The sequence below is a fragment of the Diplotaxodon limnothrissa genome, linkage group LG3 (genome assembly GCF_057381915.1).
Source record: "Diplotaxodon limnothrissa isolate DT_005_m linkage group LG3, D_limnothrissa_male_GT1.1, whole genome shotgun sequence".
NCBI lineage: Eukaryota > Metazoa > Chordata > Actinopteri > Cichliformes > Cichlidae > Diplotaxodon > Diplotaxodon limnothrissa.
Window position 1 is genome coordinate 47,089,645 of NC_140598.1, and position 18,450 is coordinate 47,108,094.

General features: G+C 36.8%; 1 protein-coding gene across 1 annotated transcript in view; it reads right to left on the reverse strand.

Moving 5' to 3' along the window:
- The window catches only part of LOC146636212 (uncharacterized), a 32,927-nt gene extending 15,595 nt beyond the window's left edge, over window positions 1–17,332 (reverse strand). The window contains exons 1-7 of the mRNA XM_085350294.1: window positions 17,277–17,332; window positions 17,124–17,157; window positions 11,470–11,596; window positions 9,254–9,529; window positions 8,752–8,958; window positions 8,394–8,526; window positions 6,639–6,730 (exon numbers count right to left, since the gene is read on the reverse strand). Of these exons, the coding sequence (XP_085206420.1) occupies window positions 6,639–6,730; window positions 8,394–8,526; window positions 8,752–8,958; window positions 9,254–9,529; window positions 11,470–11,596; window positions 17,124–17,157; window positions 17,277–17,332 (925 nt within the window). The remainder of the gene's footprint in view (window positions 1–6,638; window positions 6,731–8,393; window positions 8,527–8,751; window positions 8,959–9,253; window positions 9,530–11,469; window positions 11,597–17,123; window positions 17,158–17,276) is intronic.
- Between the last annotated feature and the right edge of the window lie 1,118 nt (window positions 17,333–18,450).

The window sequence follows — 18,450 nt, forward strand, 5'->3', positions numbered from 1 at the left end:
ATATTCTTATCCAGTTTATGAAAGAGTTTCCAAAACCAAATTTGTGTAAAGTTGCGAATAAAAATTTCCAATTAACTCTGTCAAATGCTTTTTCTGCATCTAGAGATAATATTATGGCTTCGATGTTTTTATCGTATGAGTAGTCTATTAAATTAAGTAATCTACGAGTGTTTGTTGAGGAGTGCCGACCTTTTATGAAACCAGTTTGGTCAGGATGAATTAAGAGGGGGGTCATTTTCTCTAATCTCTTTGAGAGAGCTTTGCAGATTATTTTAAGGTCTACATTTAAAAGAGAAATTGGACGATAGCTTGAGGGAAATAAAGGGTCTTTGCCTGGTTTTAGCAGGAGACTAATGTTGGCAGAATTCATATTTGGTGGTAGTCTGCCCTTTTCCTCGATTTCCTGCAACATGCTGTGGAATACTGGTGCCAAAATTGTCCAGAATTCTTTGTAGAATTCTGCAGGGAAGCCGTCTGGACCTGGAGCCTTATTATTGGGCATACTTATCAGGGCTTCCTGGAGTTCACTTGGCGTCAGTGGCGAATCCAATTCCATTGCTTGACTGTCTAGTAATTTTGGAAGAGTTACGTTGTCAAGAAACAGATCAATTTCATTTTTAGATGGGTTTATTTGTGGTGAGTATAAAGTTTCATAGAAATCCCTAAAAATGTTGTTTATTCTTCCAGGATCATATATTGTGTTCCCCGATAAATCTTTAGCAGCACATATAGTTGTTTTTTCTTTATTTATTTTTAGCTGGTTAGCTAGAAATCGACCTGATTTGTTACTGTGTTCAAAATTCTGCAAGCGAAGTCTTTGTATAAGGAATTGTGTTTTTTTATTAATAGTTTCATTTAATTCTAGTTTTGTTTTGCATATTTTGTTCAATGTTTCCTGATCTTGGTGGGACGCGTAGGCTTCTTCTAGTGATTTGATGTTTTTTTCTAATTCCTGAATATTTTTGTTTTCTTCTTTCTTTTTTTTTTTCTAAGTAACGCAATAGTTACTTTTCATTATTTTTAGAATCTTGTAACTCAGTTACTAACTCAGTTATTTTTTTGAAGAAGTAACTATAATTAATTACTTTGTCAGTGTTACTTGCCCAGCACTGCTAGGGAGACAACTGGAGTAATTTTGAAGGTATAAAAGGATCAGAGTGGCCGATCTTCAGAGACCAATCTGATGTTGGACTAATGTGTTTCTCTCCATGTTGCAGCACAATATTAAACCACTTTAAATCATCTTCACCTGGTGTTAGCAGTTTATTTTAAAACTTTCACGACAAAAGAAAATAAAAAAGTAAAACTGTTCAGTCACCTTGAGCGTGTCCAGTGCAGAGAAGTGTATAAAGCACTACAATAAAGACAGAAACTTCAGACATTATCAAACTTAAGAGACTGAAATACAGAAAATAAACAAATAAATGCATGCATAAGCACTTGTGGTTTATCAGTTTCTACTATAATGTGTTATTATCTTATATTATTATGTAAAATGCATCAAATTACTGTTGAGGAAGAAACAAACCTTTCTTAGATAATCTAAACCAGCTCCACTCTGATCTGAGTCAGTGCATCTAATCCAGTCTACAAACAACCATGTTGGTAACAAACATGAGAGTCCTCTGATCACATGACCTGAAATGGTACAAATGACTGATGCTCTGTTCTTCTTACTAAAACATGTTTATGGATCAGTATGAATCAAACAATAGGAGTCAGTGATGTACTCACAGAATAGGCCCAGCTCACAGAGCAAAGTGGCTCCCATCCTCACATCCAGCAGTGACACGTCTGAAAACTTCTACAACTTTCTGTAAAGAGAGAGAGTGAAGCAGCAGCACAGCAGATACCAAAGAGCTGTGAAGGAAACAATAGTTTTTTTTTCTGCTTTCTTCCTTTTACACTAAAATAACAACTTAACATGATCTGACTACAGCATGCTGTGATGTGTTTATACTATAGTATAATAGTATAATAATATAGTATAATATTTACACAATAGATTCTCAGAACTATTACTAATCTTAATAAATTCATACATCCACTCACACAAAACTATGAATTAGAAACAATAAATATCAACAAATTTGTCTAAACAGTTAAACAAAGTCTCTGAATGCTGTTACACTGCTGGATCTAGCAAAAAGTTTTTTCCCCCTGTGGAATTGTTGATACATTGATACATTTGTGGAAACTTGTTATTTTTCTGCTTTCCTCCAGTTTCTTATCAGTCTTCAAATTTCTAACAAATATCTGCTAATATTAAGTAATAAAATTACTTCTCAGTAATATGTTTATTATGGATGCTGGGAGTGCCCTTGATGGACTCTAATATTATACAGTTAATGGTTTTAATGTAATAAACGTCAAAGCCAGACAAAAACTTTGAAAAGCAGTTTGCTTGAAAGTGTTTCACACACTGGAATAACTGCATTGCAAGGCTTAAAACTTGACTGAGGTCTTACAGAAACAGGAGATTGCCTTTGCCTGCTCATTTTGTTATTAAGCAATTTTACCACTGATAATTATTACCCTCACAAACACAACACTACATAAACACCTCATTCAGATTGGTTCAAACTGCTGTAGATGGATAAGTGAACAAAAGCATTATAAAGGAAGAGAATACACTTTTCTTTACACTCTTTCTTTTATGCCACAGAGACAATCCCAAATAGGGTGCTGCTAATATCTAAGCAGCCATTAATTTCTCATACTAAAGGCTGTAACACAAAATTATTATATTGATTCAAATGTAAAGTAAATAAACCACAACATCTCACTCTAAAAACAGCTGGAGTGTGATGGAGGCCACCTGCCACTTAAGTTTTATAAGCAGTTAAGAAAATAGTTTGAGAGATGAATAAAGCATTAACTGATAAACAGAGATGTCATACTCACGGACAGTAAACCTTCACAGCAGGTGTTGTTGATCCATGCACTTTCTCACAGAGCAGTTGAATCTATAACTAAAAATATTTCCTAATTGAAAAAAACTGAGCTCAGTAATGTAAAGTACTGCATTACATCAGGGCCGATTCCTTTAACGTGAAATTCTGGAGTGGTCATAAATTCACACACAGAGAGTGAGCGGCCTCGAGCAAAACTGACATTTAGCAGAAGTGAGCTTGAGGCCAGATGGCGTGCTCTATGTTGTTTCTCTCTTCCTTAAAAGTAGCTGTAACTGCTGCACTCAGTAACCGCACAGTGGGGCAGTTGGGTAATGTTGCCCAAATCAAACATTGGCTAACTTTAAACAGGGACGCTGTTCAAACCACACCAGGTAATGGATGAGTGTCAAGGATTGCTGTGTGGCAGGCAGGAGATTGGGCCCAAAATTCAGGACTCACAACACACAGGAGTGAACTCAAAATACAGCTTTATTTACTGACTCAAGGAAATTATAGAAAACTAAACTACATGGGGAAATTATAACCTAAACTTCAAGGCAACACACAACATGAGGGAGAACACAACACTGACAAAAAGAAACACGGGGCTTAAATACACTGAGGGATAATGAGGGCAATGACACACAGAAGGAGAGCACAGCTGGGAGTAATTAGGCAGGACGAGACAAAGGAAGCAAACTAAAAACACTGGCATGAGACATAGGCCTTCAAAGTAAAACAGGAAACACACCGACTGTATTCATGGATGATGTAAGCAAAATTCTGCTTCTTGTTTGGTTTCCTGATGCACGTCTTTTTTTAAAGATATTAAACCACAACAGAGCTATACTAAGTGTGATTGGACTTTCCACCTGTTGAATTAAATGTGCTTTTTGCTGTTCACTTTAAGAGTTTGTGTTTGGGTTCTCGATCTTGCACCCAAACAGATTCCTTTTTAAAATATTTCCCATGTGGTGAAATTCTGGTTTTAAAGATGGTCATAACTTAGTGGGCAGGATGTGGGTGAGCATGGGGAAAAGAGAAATACTGTTTTGAAACAGAAGTGTGAGGTGAGATTTAATCCTGCTTCCTCTTTGAGCTAACACGTGTGTCCTTAAAAGTAGCTCTGAAAGCTCTATTCACAGAGATTTTTTCTTCCTTTAAACTTTCAGTTACCCTACAGTGGGCCAGTTCCTGGGGCTCATGGGAAAAGTTTGAAGTTAAAGAATCTCTGATAATCACAACATAATAAGCTGTTTAAACTTCAGTAAATGAATTCAGTTTTAGTATATAGTGAAATCAGCTGAGATCAAACTACATCAAGTGTCACTTTACATGAAATCAAAACTCTGTTTCCACTGAGAACACGTCTGCAGAAACTATATTTTTCTGGGGGGGTTTAATGAGTCACTTGCAAACAATGCAAATCTGTGATTTTTGGAGAGCAGAGCAAAGCTGCAAACACAGCAGTATGGATTAGGTAAGCAGTAAATAAACAAGAATGCAGTTTCAACATTTGCACTTCTTGTTTGGTTACATCATCAATGTCCTTTTTATGCATATTCAGTTGCAGCAAGACAAGTGTTAATTGTGCCATGCTTCTAATAGCTTCTAGCAGGATCTATGCTACATGTTTGACATCTAAGAAAATCTGAAAGCAGCAATAAAGGTATGTAAGCAGTTCAGTAGAACACAATCGATTTGGAAATATCATGATCAACAGTTATTAGTGAAATACAGCTGTGCTTCCTGCACTGCCCCCTAGTGATCAAACGGCTGTTACACTTGATGATGTATCATATTTATAAAGCTCAGTGTTATTGGGTTTGACTGTTATAGTTTACATTCAAGTCAATACAGCATCAGTCACAGCATTTATTTATTTATTTCAACATAATGTATAATACATTATGCAGTACAAATATGTATTGGTGCCCTAATGTAGCATTGCAAAACCTTTATTTAAAGCTGTATTGTCAGTTAAACCAGATAATACAAAAAAACCCTCAAAACAACAACAAAACAGAATATTGTGTCTATATCATTACATACAAGCAAATCCCAGCACGCTGCAATTACCATGGGAGACAGGGAATACAAATCTGTATGCTACCACATATGAGATGCTATGATATATGCTATAATATGATGCTAAAATACATTAAATTAGACACGCCACTCTATTCTGATATTCCATTATTCCAATTGAACTGTCAAATATACAATTATATACGATTCTGAGACTTGTGCAAAATATTTACATATGCATGGGTCACTCACAGTGCCCTATGCAATGCTTATGCAAAATTCTATCAAGCGTGTCTCACTCAGAGGATGTAGGGAACATATACAGCATGCATATGCTCTAAACATTATAGTATGATTACATTATGCTTCTCTTTGGCTTTGCTCCTGTTGCTCTCTTCACTGACCTGTAAGGCAAACACAAAAGACACAGAGTAAGGGTGTTATGTGGTGAGGCCATTTAATCTTGTCAAGGAATATTGTCAATGTAATCAGACATTTCAGTGCATGACTGTTGTGAGTTTACCTGCATTTTCCATGTTCACATCAGTGGAAAGAGGACTCTCATGTGGTTTATGATGCTTCCTTGCTAAGATAATCAGATGAATGAGCAAAAGAAAATAATTAATACATTTACATCAGTACTGCAGGTCAAAACCTTTCCTAATTAGTTTTTTGCATGTATTTTATCTTTTTTGCATGTGCGAGTATTTGTACTATACTTACTGTTCTTTCTGGAATTTTTAAGGTCGGTAAGAGAGTATGTGGCTTCATGAACTTTATCTGCTTCTGAAATATATATATTTGTATTTATAGGATTATAAAAAAAATCACCAGAATTACTGTTTTTAACTCAAATGTTTATGTATCTCTAACCACTCTGTGATATTCAAAACATGACATGTACCATTTTCACAATTTGCGGTCTCTTCCAAGTCAGCGATTGTTTCATAGTCGTGATTATCACCTTAAAAAAATAATACGCCAGAGTCAGAATTACAATTTAAAGCTATGACCTGTAAGTATGTGTATTTCTAGCTGCTGTGTGCTATTCAAAAGATACTGTGTACCATTTGGACCATTAGCAGTCTCTTCCGCAAGATGGAGTGTTTCATAGGGTTCATAATGAGCTTGAAGAAACAAAGTCAGAGGATCATGTCAGTACTATTAGAGCAAATACATCAACACAGTTTTGTTAAAGTGCAAAGACACAAAATTCGAATTTAATTTAATTACAGTTTTAGAAAGTTTGATTAACAGTTTGATCTCCCTGTTGGAGCTCAGTCTGGGGAGAGTTCTTTTTTCTCCTCGTCTTTCCTCACATTGTGCATTTTCCATTGCTATAACTCTCTGACCTGTCTTCCCCGTGATGTTTGTGTAATGGATGTATGGTCGGAAGGCTAAGATGGCGCTGGGAAGGCTGGCAGCCTTAACCCAATTTCCCCCGGGATGAATAATATTATCAATCAATCAACAGTGTATTAAAAATATTGTATGTGTTGTAATGATATGGAACAATAACTTTTGTTGATCCTTCAGTTCATTTAGTTAGATATACATTTCTGTGAGTAAATTCTGGTTTAACTCAGTTTTTAGGATTTTTTTGATTATTTGCACAACTTTTTGTGTTTTTGATATTTCATTGATGACCAGATGACCAGAACTCCTGGACTTTAAGAAGACTAATTATTAATACTAAACTTTAGTTTAAGCACTGACCATGCTGAAGAGATTTGTATTCATGGGTTTCATCCTGATTGTCTCCATGATTTCTGGTGGAGTCTTGACTGTTGATGTCCGACTGGATCGGCCTAATGAAAACATAACAAATGCACAGATAATAACATAATAAAGTAAATTTAGTACAGTAAGAAAATTACTACTGAATGTTTAAAATGAAAATAGGAATGCAGAGATTTATACCAACCCAGTGAAGCATAAATCTGTCAAAAAAGGAAAATGATTTTTTTTTGATAATCCAAACTGTTTTACTTCTATTTAGTGCTATGATGTTTTTATATTTTGTATCAAGTAAGAAAAATGTCTTACCCTTCACTTTTCTATAGCAATACAGAATACTCATTCCTAAGAGCAGGAGAATAATAAGAAGAAAGACTCCACAAACCAGTCCAACCAACCACAGAGGAAATGAAAAGCTTTCAGGACCTGATGGAGCTACTGTGATTGTAAACATTAACAGAAAACATTAAGAGACTTTATGTGAGAATTTTTTTCTAAACATTAAAAAAGATATATTCTCAAAGAAGTAGAGTCAGGTGACAAGAAGACAAAACACATACTCAATGATATACGCCATCAATGAGTACTGTATTAAAAAAAAAAAAATCCATCAACTGTTTTGATCCTGCTCACCTTTAACTGACATCCAGCTCTGTGCTGACTCTCTTCCTGAGTACTGACACTTGTAGAAACCTTCATCAGACTTTGACACTGCAGAGATCTTCAGCTCCCCTCGGGTATCATTTTGAATAAGTTTGTAATTGTGATAGAAAAACACATTAGAAAGTATTTTTTGTGTTTTTCTCAAACTGCAGCTCAGACTAACAGAAGCTCCCTCAGTCACAGGATGAACAGGACTCACCAGGATAGGACCATAATAATTATCTGTGAAATAATGAATGATGTTCCTGTTAGTCAGTGGGTAACCTTGAGAAAAAAAAAGCTGAAGGTCACAAAAATCACATCATCATGTTATTTTGGCAACTTCAGCTTTTTGAAGGTTTTCTGAAGGTTAGGGTTGTGATGTGTTGAAGAACTACTGTACATTTCCTAAAAGGAACTTTTTTTTTTTTTTACCAAATATACATATGACCTATAAAATATATAGTGCCTTAGACTCCAAACGTTAATCTCATAAGACATTCCAAATCAAATCTGTCTACTCACCAGCTGCTTGTTTATGCATTAGCACATATCAAACACAGCCACACAAGAAAAGAGGAACATGAGGTGTTATTTTAGATGTACTCTGATTTGATGGGTTTCTGTTGAGTTTACGATTTTCTTTTTATTAATTTTTTTTTTTTTTAGTATATATGTTAAAAAGGAATATTTGGTACTCTGAAAACTCTATGCAGCGGCGACCCCACCTCTAGCAGAATTATGAAAACAATTTTTCTTTTTTTCATGACATTTACTGCTTATTCACTGATAAGGGTCGAGCTAAAATAAGACTTACAATTGCCTAAATGTCCCACTTTTTGTCTCTTTTTGACAGATTTACTTTCAAACAGTACCGTAGTGGGGAAACACTATGAGCTAATAAATAACATAAACGGGAAAAAAATGACCAAAAGAACATGATGAATGTATAATAACATACTCTGTACAGTGATGTTGACTGCATTGCTGAAATCTCCTGATCCAGACTCACACCAGTACACTGCAGTATCTGACTTTAATATGTAATCGATTTTACATGTGGATCCAGTCATTCTCCTACAGTCAGAGTACAGTCGGCCGTCCTCAGAGAACTTCCTCACTCTCCACTCAGTGAAGTTTCCCTCACAGGTCAGTGAGACAGAGTCAGAGGTGAAGTGTTGCACTCTGTCAGGACTCACTGTGAGAGACGCTGCTGAACGAACATCTGGAAACAACATGCAGTGAAGACACAAAGCTCACAGATGTTAGGATTCAAAATATCACAGTGAAAATATTCTTTTGCTTTAATGTTTAAAGGTCAGTGCTAAAAGACGCAGTGTTCGTATTGGTCAAACTATAATTTTCACTTTCAATGCTAAGCCAAAAACAACCCATTAATTCACATTTTTTGGTTGTTGCATTACTTGAAAAAAGATAGAATCAAACTGACCTGCAGACCAGACAAACTTTGGTTGACTGTGATCAGTGTGATACTCTGGGTCTCCTCTTCCAGCTCTGCACACATATCCTGCTGTGTGTGTCTGTCCATGAATGATGTAGGAGTCCTGTGCAGTCCCACTGCCATCAGGTAGCAGCTCATAACTGGAGGATTTCTCTGATAGATCAGGAACAGCTTTATACCAGTAGAAGCTCCATCCTGCAGACGGATGTTCAACCTCACAGTTCAGAGTTACTGAGGCTCCAGGACTCAGCCATGATGGAGACACAGTGAGGACAGGACGGGGTTCATCTGTTCAACAAAGATTTTCTCTCAATCTTTCGTCTCTTAACTCTGAATTCAATGTCACTAAAATGTTGACTCACAAATATTTATGATGAACTTTAAGAGTGAGACTATCTAAACATGTCAAATATCTCAACATGTACTAATAAAAACACATTTTTACAAACTGTTTCTATTTCCAGGTTAAATGAACTATGACTCTACTTACTGTCAGAAACTGTCAGTGTGACTGAATCACTCCACTCTGTTGTTTCATGCTGTGAACTTTTCATTCTGCCCTTACAGCGATAGTTTCCACTGTTGGATGATGAAGCAGATCTAATCCTGTATTCATTTTGATTTGGAGCTTTTATCCTGCTGTTTGTTTCCCACTCATAATCCCACTCAGTGTCTCCTCCATGGAGCTCACATCTGACAGTGATCGTCTCACCACTGTATATCTGAGTCCAGGATGGCTGCAGGGTCACATTGGGCTTATTGGAAACTGTTCACAGAAAAGCATAAACAACAACAAGTAAAATTAGAGTAGATCTAGAAAAAAAAAATCAGTCAACGACACAAAATTTTGTGACCATTAAGTTATTCACAGGCAACAAACCTTGAATGTGACACATGAAACTAACAAAACAGATAATGTAACATTTTCAGGGGATGATGAATACAAAAATCAAAAGAAATGGGATTAATAAATGGATGCTTATTACTAAAATGTATAGTTAATAGCTTTTGTATGTGTGATGATCTTTGTGCAAAGATTTGTTGAGATTATCACACTTGTTAAGGAACTGGGTATATACATACATACATACATACATATGATGTAATTACAGTAAGATGACTGTAAAACAGACATTTGTGTCACAGATAAACTGTTTGGCACACCAGCATCTCTACACTCCACTGTCAGACTCAGCAGCTCTGCTGAATACACAATGTAATGTTATCATGTATCATCATTTCAACAGCTTTTAAATTGTAAATGTTTAAAATTTACTTGGTATGCATTACTTGGTTACTTTCAGCTGCTCCTTTATTCACATAAAATAAAGAGCTACACGTTTTGTTTGGAAAATGCTCTTCCTGACACAATCCAGGATTCGGTGTCTCCTCCCAGCACTGAACTCATTGCCTTGTCAGACAATATATAAACCAGCATCTACATCATGCAGCCATAGCTACAAGCTTTTATTTATAATCTATAATTGACTGTGTTTTTGTTAGTTTCAGGTGGACAAACACATTTTTAGGAGAAAAACACAGTAGAACTGTGAATAGGTCTGTGTCCACACAGAAACAGTAGGAATACTTGCATCTGAACACTTTGTTTTTACTTGATGTCATTACTGGTTATTATTAAAAAAAATGCATTACACATATATTCATATACTTTTTGTAATTACTCATCTGAGAAAGTAACTTTGTTTTGGATAAAGTAATTTATCCAAAACAACAGTTATCACAACATTCAAGGCTTGAGCGGTCAGCAAAAGTCGCATTCTCCCATCATCCACTCATTCAAAAATTCCCTCGATAAGCGAACAGGTGATATAACAATCACTACTACCGCCAACACCACCAGAAAGTCAGCACAAGAAAGCAAAGTTGAAAACCAGCACAAAAACACTTCAAAGCAACAGTTCAAATATACACAGGTATGGAGAATGCAATGCAATGCTCTACGCTTGAGTGCTCATCACTGTCTTTGTTACCTGCGCAAGTCAGTGAGTTAGCAGGGCAGTTTCCAAAGTGGATATAGACATAACTACTTTTTTTTTGCACAATAAGATAAGGTCACAATGGTAAATTCAAACTGCTTCCAGGACAAAAACAGTTGCATTATGTAGCTAACACAACTTTAGATCTTTGCAAGCACCTGCACACATAGAATGCTAACGCTAAGCTAGCCAAGAGCCCAGAGTGACGCTAAAGCTGAATAAATGCAGACCCCGCTTGACCCAACCCAGTCAAGTAAGCTGTAGTGAAGCCAGCTGCTGATAAACTTTTTCAGGTAACAAATGGATGAGCAGTCAGACTGCAGTCTCTATTTCTACCTGTTTTTTTTTTTTTCATGTAATTATTTAGCGGCAAATCTCATCTACAGTTGTCTCAAGGTGCTTTATTTTGTTGGGTAAAGACCCTACAACAATACAATCCTGTTCATGCTTCTAAAGTAGAATTACATTGGAGATCACTTTAAAGTCTGTTTGTTCTGGTTTTTATTTTTGCTTTGTGTTCATACCTAAATACTAAGAAAAAGATCATATGTATGCCTTCATCAGTGTTGCCAACTTAGCAACTTTTTCGCTATCTTTTTCAGACCCCTTAGTGACTTTTTTCTAAAAAGCGACTAGCGACAAATCTGGTGACTTTTGCTGGTGTTATTAGGAAATTATGACCACTCTTTGACTGAAAGCTCGCTCTTACTCTCAAGAAGCAGCGGGCGCTGCCCTGCGCACTTTGCCCATGCCAAAGCGCTCACAGACGGCAGATCATCCTCACTCAGCAGTCGCCCCCAGCTGCTGTCAGAGATGCTGGCCTCTACGTGTCCAAACTAGGGATGGGTACCGGTGGTTCTGACATAAACGGTAGTAACCAGACCAAAAAGCAGCACACATTTCGGTGTGAAATGTCCCTGAAATGTCATACACTTTGGATTCTAGCCAATCATTTTACCTTTGCAAGCGTAGTAGGTGGGCCCAGGTACGTACGTTCTTTTAGAGGAGAGCTACAGATTAAAAATGCCCAAGGCGAAGGGTCAAAAGTCTGGCTGTACTTCACAGCAAAAGATGCAAACTCAGCAGCCTGCAACAAGTGCTTCAAGCTGATACTGTGCAAAGAAGGTAACACCTCGAATCTGATGAAACACCTGGCGACGCATAGCGTTTTTTTAAAAGCCGAAAAATGCACCGTATTTGATAGCTTGCTGCGAGACCTCACACAGAGCACATCTACTGCGGGTGGGTTGCCTGTTATCTGACCCGGAGTTAGCAACATCCCCCAAGAACCCGAAGAGGAGAGTCCTGGCCCCTAGCCCTGCCAGTGTAGCAGAAATGATGACGGTTGATGATGGCAGCAGCAGCTGTTCTTCTCTGCATGAGTAGCTTAATGTTGTTCGTGTGTAATTTACGTTGAGTAGGCTAACCACGTTATTAAATTAACGCATGTAAGGTGAACTAGCAAACACCGTCATAGTTACATGCGGCTGTCTTCTTGTTTGATGGCAGATGCTCCCTTCACCCTGGCCAAAAAGGCTAAAATGACCAAAGAAAAAAGTGGAAAACAGCTCAACATGAGAGGTTTTTGGACAAAATTTGTGTTTTTTCCATTGTTTAAGCACTGCTTCCAGCCAAGAGTGATACCATATATGCCCTATAGCTGCAGAAAAGGCTAACATTGTTATCTTTTTAGAAAAAACAGCTAAACATGAGAGGTTTTTGGACAAAGTGTGTGTTCTCCATTCTTTAAGCACCGCTTCGAGCACGGTTTAAGCACCAGCACCGTTTCAAAAGTACCGGTTTGGTTCTCGTATAGGATAAAACCTAAACGATACCCATCCCTAGTCCAAACTGAAAATGAATCGCGCATGAACAAAGCCACTGCTCCCGCCCTTCTTTTACTCTTATTTTTTGTGAATCACAAGGTTTAAAACTCCATAAACACACACACACAAAGTAACTCCACCAGAGTGCCCATTTCGGGTCACTTTTGCCGGCACCAAGACCGAGTAAGGGAGATGGAAATGTGATAGCTAAAAGAATTTAATTTGTAGTTGTAAATGTATTATAAATGCACTTAGGATGTTTTTTACTCACTTTGTCTCTTCCACAATGTTATTTCTCTCTCCTACAACATGTTACAGGTTACAATTACATAAACATGATCAATTATGCAAATTAGGAGATGACGTTATTTAGCGACTTCTACTGACTTTTAGGATAGCCAATAGTGATTTTCCTTACTGAGGAGTTGGCAACACTGGTCCTCATTAGGATAGGGATTTGTGTTGGTGTGTGGGGCTGTAGCCTAAGTGTTATATTGCTAAATGGTAATTACATGACAATGTGTTTGAGGTCATTTTACAGGGAAATGCAATAGTAATGTAACAAAGAGTGCAACACATGACCTACTTCTTGGAGTAATCAGTAATGTCCTGCATTACTTTTAATAAAAATGTTCTGTGTAATACATTACTTTTTTGAGTAACAACCCCAGCACTGATCACAATAAAGACCTGAAATAACTCTGCCATCCACAAACATTTCATCCACAGCCTGTAATTAATTTGCATGAATGTGATGTCTTTGTTATGATGCTTAGAGATGGCAGTGACTCTCAAAATGGAGCCAATGAGAATCAAAAGAGAATCAGAATTGCTAAATTCTTATCAATCCCCATCTCTAGAGAGAAGCTACTGAAGTTACATCATTCAAATATTATGTTCGAATTTTTATGACTTCAAATACTGGTCTAAAAAATTTGGTACAAAATTTTCACTTTCACACACAATCAAAACTTTGTATTCCAAAAGAAATATAAAGTTCACCATTTTCCTCAATGGTGACTGGATCGCTTTCTATTGTGAGTGAATTTTTCTTGCTCCTTCCTCTGCAGGTGTAGATGCTCCTTTAGAGATACTGATCTGTCTATCCGATCCAACTTCTAATGTGGACCTGCTTTTGGATGAGGTTTCTCTGAACCACTGATATTCAAAGTCACCAGAGTGCTTCAGATCACAGGTCAGTGTTACATTGCCCCCTGCTGGTATGGTTGTGTTGTCTGCTCTGAGAGTGGCCTTGATTTCAAGTTCTGTCATTTGGTAATGCAAAGACACAAAAAAAAATAAACAAAAACCCTGAATTTACATTTAATACAAACTAAAATATGACTCACACTGGAGTCATGAGATTACAACACATCTGGGAGCAACATCTTAAACAGCAAAATAAAGACAACGTGGTTCAGAAAAGGTAAATGTGTAATATTAGTTGGTTAACCTATAATTTTCAATTCAAGACTTTTAAAAGTTACTATGTGGGATAATCACTACAAAGAAGAATATGATGACTACCTGTGCTTGTGGCTGTTCTTGTCTTCTCAGTGGTGGCTTTTGCTGGATTACTATTGGAATCTGCTGACATGATCACATACATTCACAAGAAGAAAACTGATCGGCACGAAGGAAACAAACTACAAAATACAAAAAATCAACCTCACGGGTGAATTTAACATGTTGTATGTAACATCCAAATATTACTTACAATATAGAATGTATAAAATTTTTTATCAAATATATCAACGAAGGTGCTGGGTCAAGGGAAATATAAAACACTTCACAAAATTGAAAGGCGAAGACAACTATTTCTCACCTTCTGCATTTCCACAGAAAAATGTGCTGAACACTAGAACAAATATTAATATCAAGACATTATCAATCTGGCAGAAAATCAGAATGATGAATAGAATATCAATAATGTTTGTTTGTACGTATATACTATGAGATCATAAACAAGCTGGGAACATGACAAAAAATAACTGACAGGAATTTTTTGAAATAAGAAAGAATTACAAGAAATACTAACTGGGTAACTTAAAAAAAACATAACTACAGTAAGTTTAATTACTTTTTCTAAACTTAGTCAAAGAACCAATTTTACATAAACAATCATACTGATTTAAAAAGAAAATTAATGAAAACAAAACAAGCAAACAAACAAAAACATAAACTGAATCCAATCAAACAAAACATATTTTTCTTTAATTAGTGGCACACAAACGGAGAAAATCAATGTACTTACAGAATAATGCCAGCAAAGTATTCCCCATCATCACAGTCCTGCAGCTCTCTGTTCCAAAGATAATTTCAAAGTGTGCTACTTTGAAGAAAGAGAAGTCACTGTTAATAAAAATGAGATGCCACTGTGACCCACTATTATTGTTTTTAAAATATTAGAGTCAATTAAATTTTTAAATGGATTATTAATGAAATAAATCAAATGTAAATAGTAAATGCATTGGTTCTCATATATATTTTTTCTATACCTGAGAAAACAAACCACTTTGTACAACAAGTCTCAATTATTCACACACTTATTCAAATAAGTGCATCTGATATCGCAGCGAAGCATGTGACAGCAATGTGACGATTTGCCTCTCCTGAGCGTGAAATGCAGACAAATGCAAAAGCTGCAGTACCAGCAGAGGGAATATAGATTTAAAGTCAACGGGTGGCGAGTGACCAAGGAAGGTATGAAATACATACCAGACTCCTACTACGCCAGAAATGATTAAGCTAGGTGGCTGATATGTATTTGACTATAATTACAATGTGTTAATAATGTTTCTCTAAATGTTTTCCATGACTGTTTTCATGTTGGCTTGAAATAGAATGTCTCCATCTGCTGGTACTGCAGTTTAATGCAACCTATTACATCCATAAAAGTGTGACATCCACATGTAGATGAGTATGGCTAATGCATACAGGGCGATCGTGGCTCAAGAGTTGGGTGTTCGCCTTGTAATCGGAAGGTTGCTGGTTTGAGCCCTGGCTTGGACAGTCTCGGTCGTTGTGTCCTTGGGCAAGACACTTCACCTACCGCCTACAGGTGATGACCAGAGGGGCCGATGGCGCGATATAGCAGCCTCGCCTCTGTCAGTGCGCCCCAGGGCAGCTGTGGCTACAACTGTAGCTTGCCTTCACCAGTGTATGAATGTGAGAGTGAATGAATAGTGGTATTGTAAAGCGCTATATAAATGCAATCCATCATTATTATTATTATTACTACATGCTTAGTCGAGTTGCAAAGTGTTTTCTATCAACAATGATGAAAGCATCAGGAGCAACTCTGGACCAGTATCTTGCCCAAGGATACTGGAACATGAAGCCTGGAGCAGCCAGGGGTTGAACCAGCAACCTTGCATTAGTAGCTGACCCGCTCTAGATGACAAATCCATAAATGACAGATGCCATTTATAAGCCCTGTAACAAGACTGAGTTCACTATCTGTTTTTCAGCAGTCAAGGGCACTTTGATGGCATCGTTCTTGGCATCATTTTAAGAGGACGGCTCTAATAACCAGCACTAAAACTCATAATGTTGCCTGCCTTCTAATGACTGCTTGTAGAGTGTGTTTTCAGTTTGCAACTGATTTCCATCTTTTTAACATCACACTGTCAGATGTGCAGATAGACACAGCCTTTTTCTTTCTTTTCTTTCTTGTTTCCCTTTATTTTTATCATGTTTCAGAAACACTTTTTTTGCTTGACTCTGATCTTGCAGCTCATAATCAGCACAGATCTATAAATAATCTTAATCTGCGGTTCTGAGCTTTGTCGTGAACACAGACACAGGAAACAACTCTCTGTATGGTTAAACTGAAGCGAGGAATTTCTTTGTTTGTAAGTAATGAGCTGTAAAACTCAGGTGTAATGTCATAACTGACATCTGTTGAACTGTTCTACAGTTAACAGCTGTGAACCTGGGCTACTGCAGGGTTGACAGACAGAAGAAAAAATAATGAGACCTGCCTGATCCCTGTCTGTTAGCACCAGCTGTAATTTCATTCTGATACTGAACAGAAAGCATATGCTTATTAAACACTAAAAAACAGTCTAAACCTTTTCACAATGTTCTGCTCTGACATTTACAAGCTGCAGTTCACCTGTCTTTAGATCTACAATGGTCAACCACAAAATGACTGTGCTACCAGTGTTCGATTTTTTGATTAGCTTTTTTGCTTTTTTTTGTTCTGTGGCCACAGTGAAGAGACAAGAGAGCGCAAAAGCATTCAAGCCAGTAGATATATAAATCAGTGGAAATGATCAATGGGATATTCAACAACCATCAATGGGGCTACAACGCAGCACAACATCAGATGCAAAATCCCCACAGCTGTTTGGTGGGGGTCTAACTTTCAATGGTGTCTGATAACAGCAAAACTCACAGAGAGAAAAGTGTCACACAAAAAATTCAAGGTTTTAAAAACAAATTAGTAGCTGATCTGCAAAATCCTTTTGCAGCATCTCAAAAATAAAGTGTTAAATTAACCAAACCATACCTCAAAAACAGGCATTCATCGTACCTTGCGATCATGTTCCTGATTGCGTTTCGTAACTCTGTAAAGAGTTACGAAATGAAAATAAGTTAAAAATCACTTTTGAGTTTTCCTTCTGCTGCTGCTGAATTTGTACTGCTGAAACATTCCACAGAAAACCATTTTGACCAGAGAGCGTACAGTCCACAGCTGTTGCATCCAGTGGGCAGGCAGAAGATAGTAGGGTCAAAGTTCATTCTTTATAAAGCTATATTGTGAAATCATATATATATATATATATATATATATATATATATATATATATATACACACACACACACACACACACACACATTTGGTAACAACATGTCCACGTTGTCCAATGCATTAAACACAAGGAGGAGGATAACGTACGAAAAATATCCACACAGTGACACATATGCAAGTATAAAAGGTTAGCCTTAGCATAAGCCTTGGTTTAGTTTAGAGCTGCTAAAAAAGGATTATACATATATAAAGTATACTCACGGTAGTTTATCAGGCTTGTCAGCAAACTGTAGTTACACATCAATATAAATATTTATAAAACTGCTAACTACTGATCAATTTAGATTTAATATTCACATCTGTGCTAGAATCCAAACTAAGAGTGACAATAATGAGGGGACTCAAATACCTGAACTGCTGCTGCTGCCCCTGCTGCACAGTTTCATCAGCTAACAGTGCTGTGGTTTCACTGGTCTCTTGTCATGTTAATGTGATGGAAGATAACGAGAATACTACCAAATTGAAACTCAGTGTGGTGTTTCTGTGTAAAACGCCTGCAGACTGCCTGTATGTGAACAACAAGATTGTTCTCATTCCGGAAGCGTAACATACCGACGATTTATCACATAGCGTATAATGCTACGTTTTGGGATGAGAACTTGTTAGAACTACTAACACCTCATAAAAATGTGACAGTCACACAGTTTGGTTACAGCTTTATAGAGAAGTCTACAGTTTTTTAACTGAAATCTTAATAGACAAGTTCACCGATTCCATGTTTTATGTTTTTACAGTCATTGGTACTTTCTTTATAAAGTTGATCATTCAGAAAAACCCACTGTTTGACTGCTGAAACCATGAAATTTAAAACCAGTTTGGTTTATATTTACAAATAATTGACGCAGTCCTGAGCACTTCTAACTGAGCAAAGCAATTCTGACCAGTCAGTCATTAACCAAGACAATCTAGATGTCTTTAGTACCCTCTCTGATAATCATTTTAAATAAATGCCCAAAAGAGTTGAAAAACGAATATCAATGTATTTTTTGCAATAAAGTTTCCACCAATTTATATTTATTCTATATTTGAAATAAGAAGTCTGCGAAAT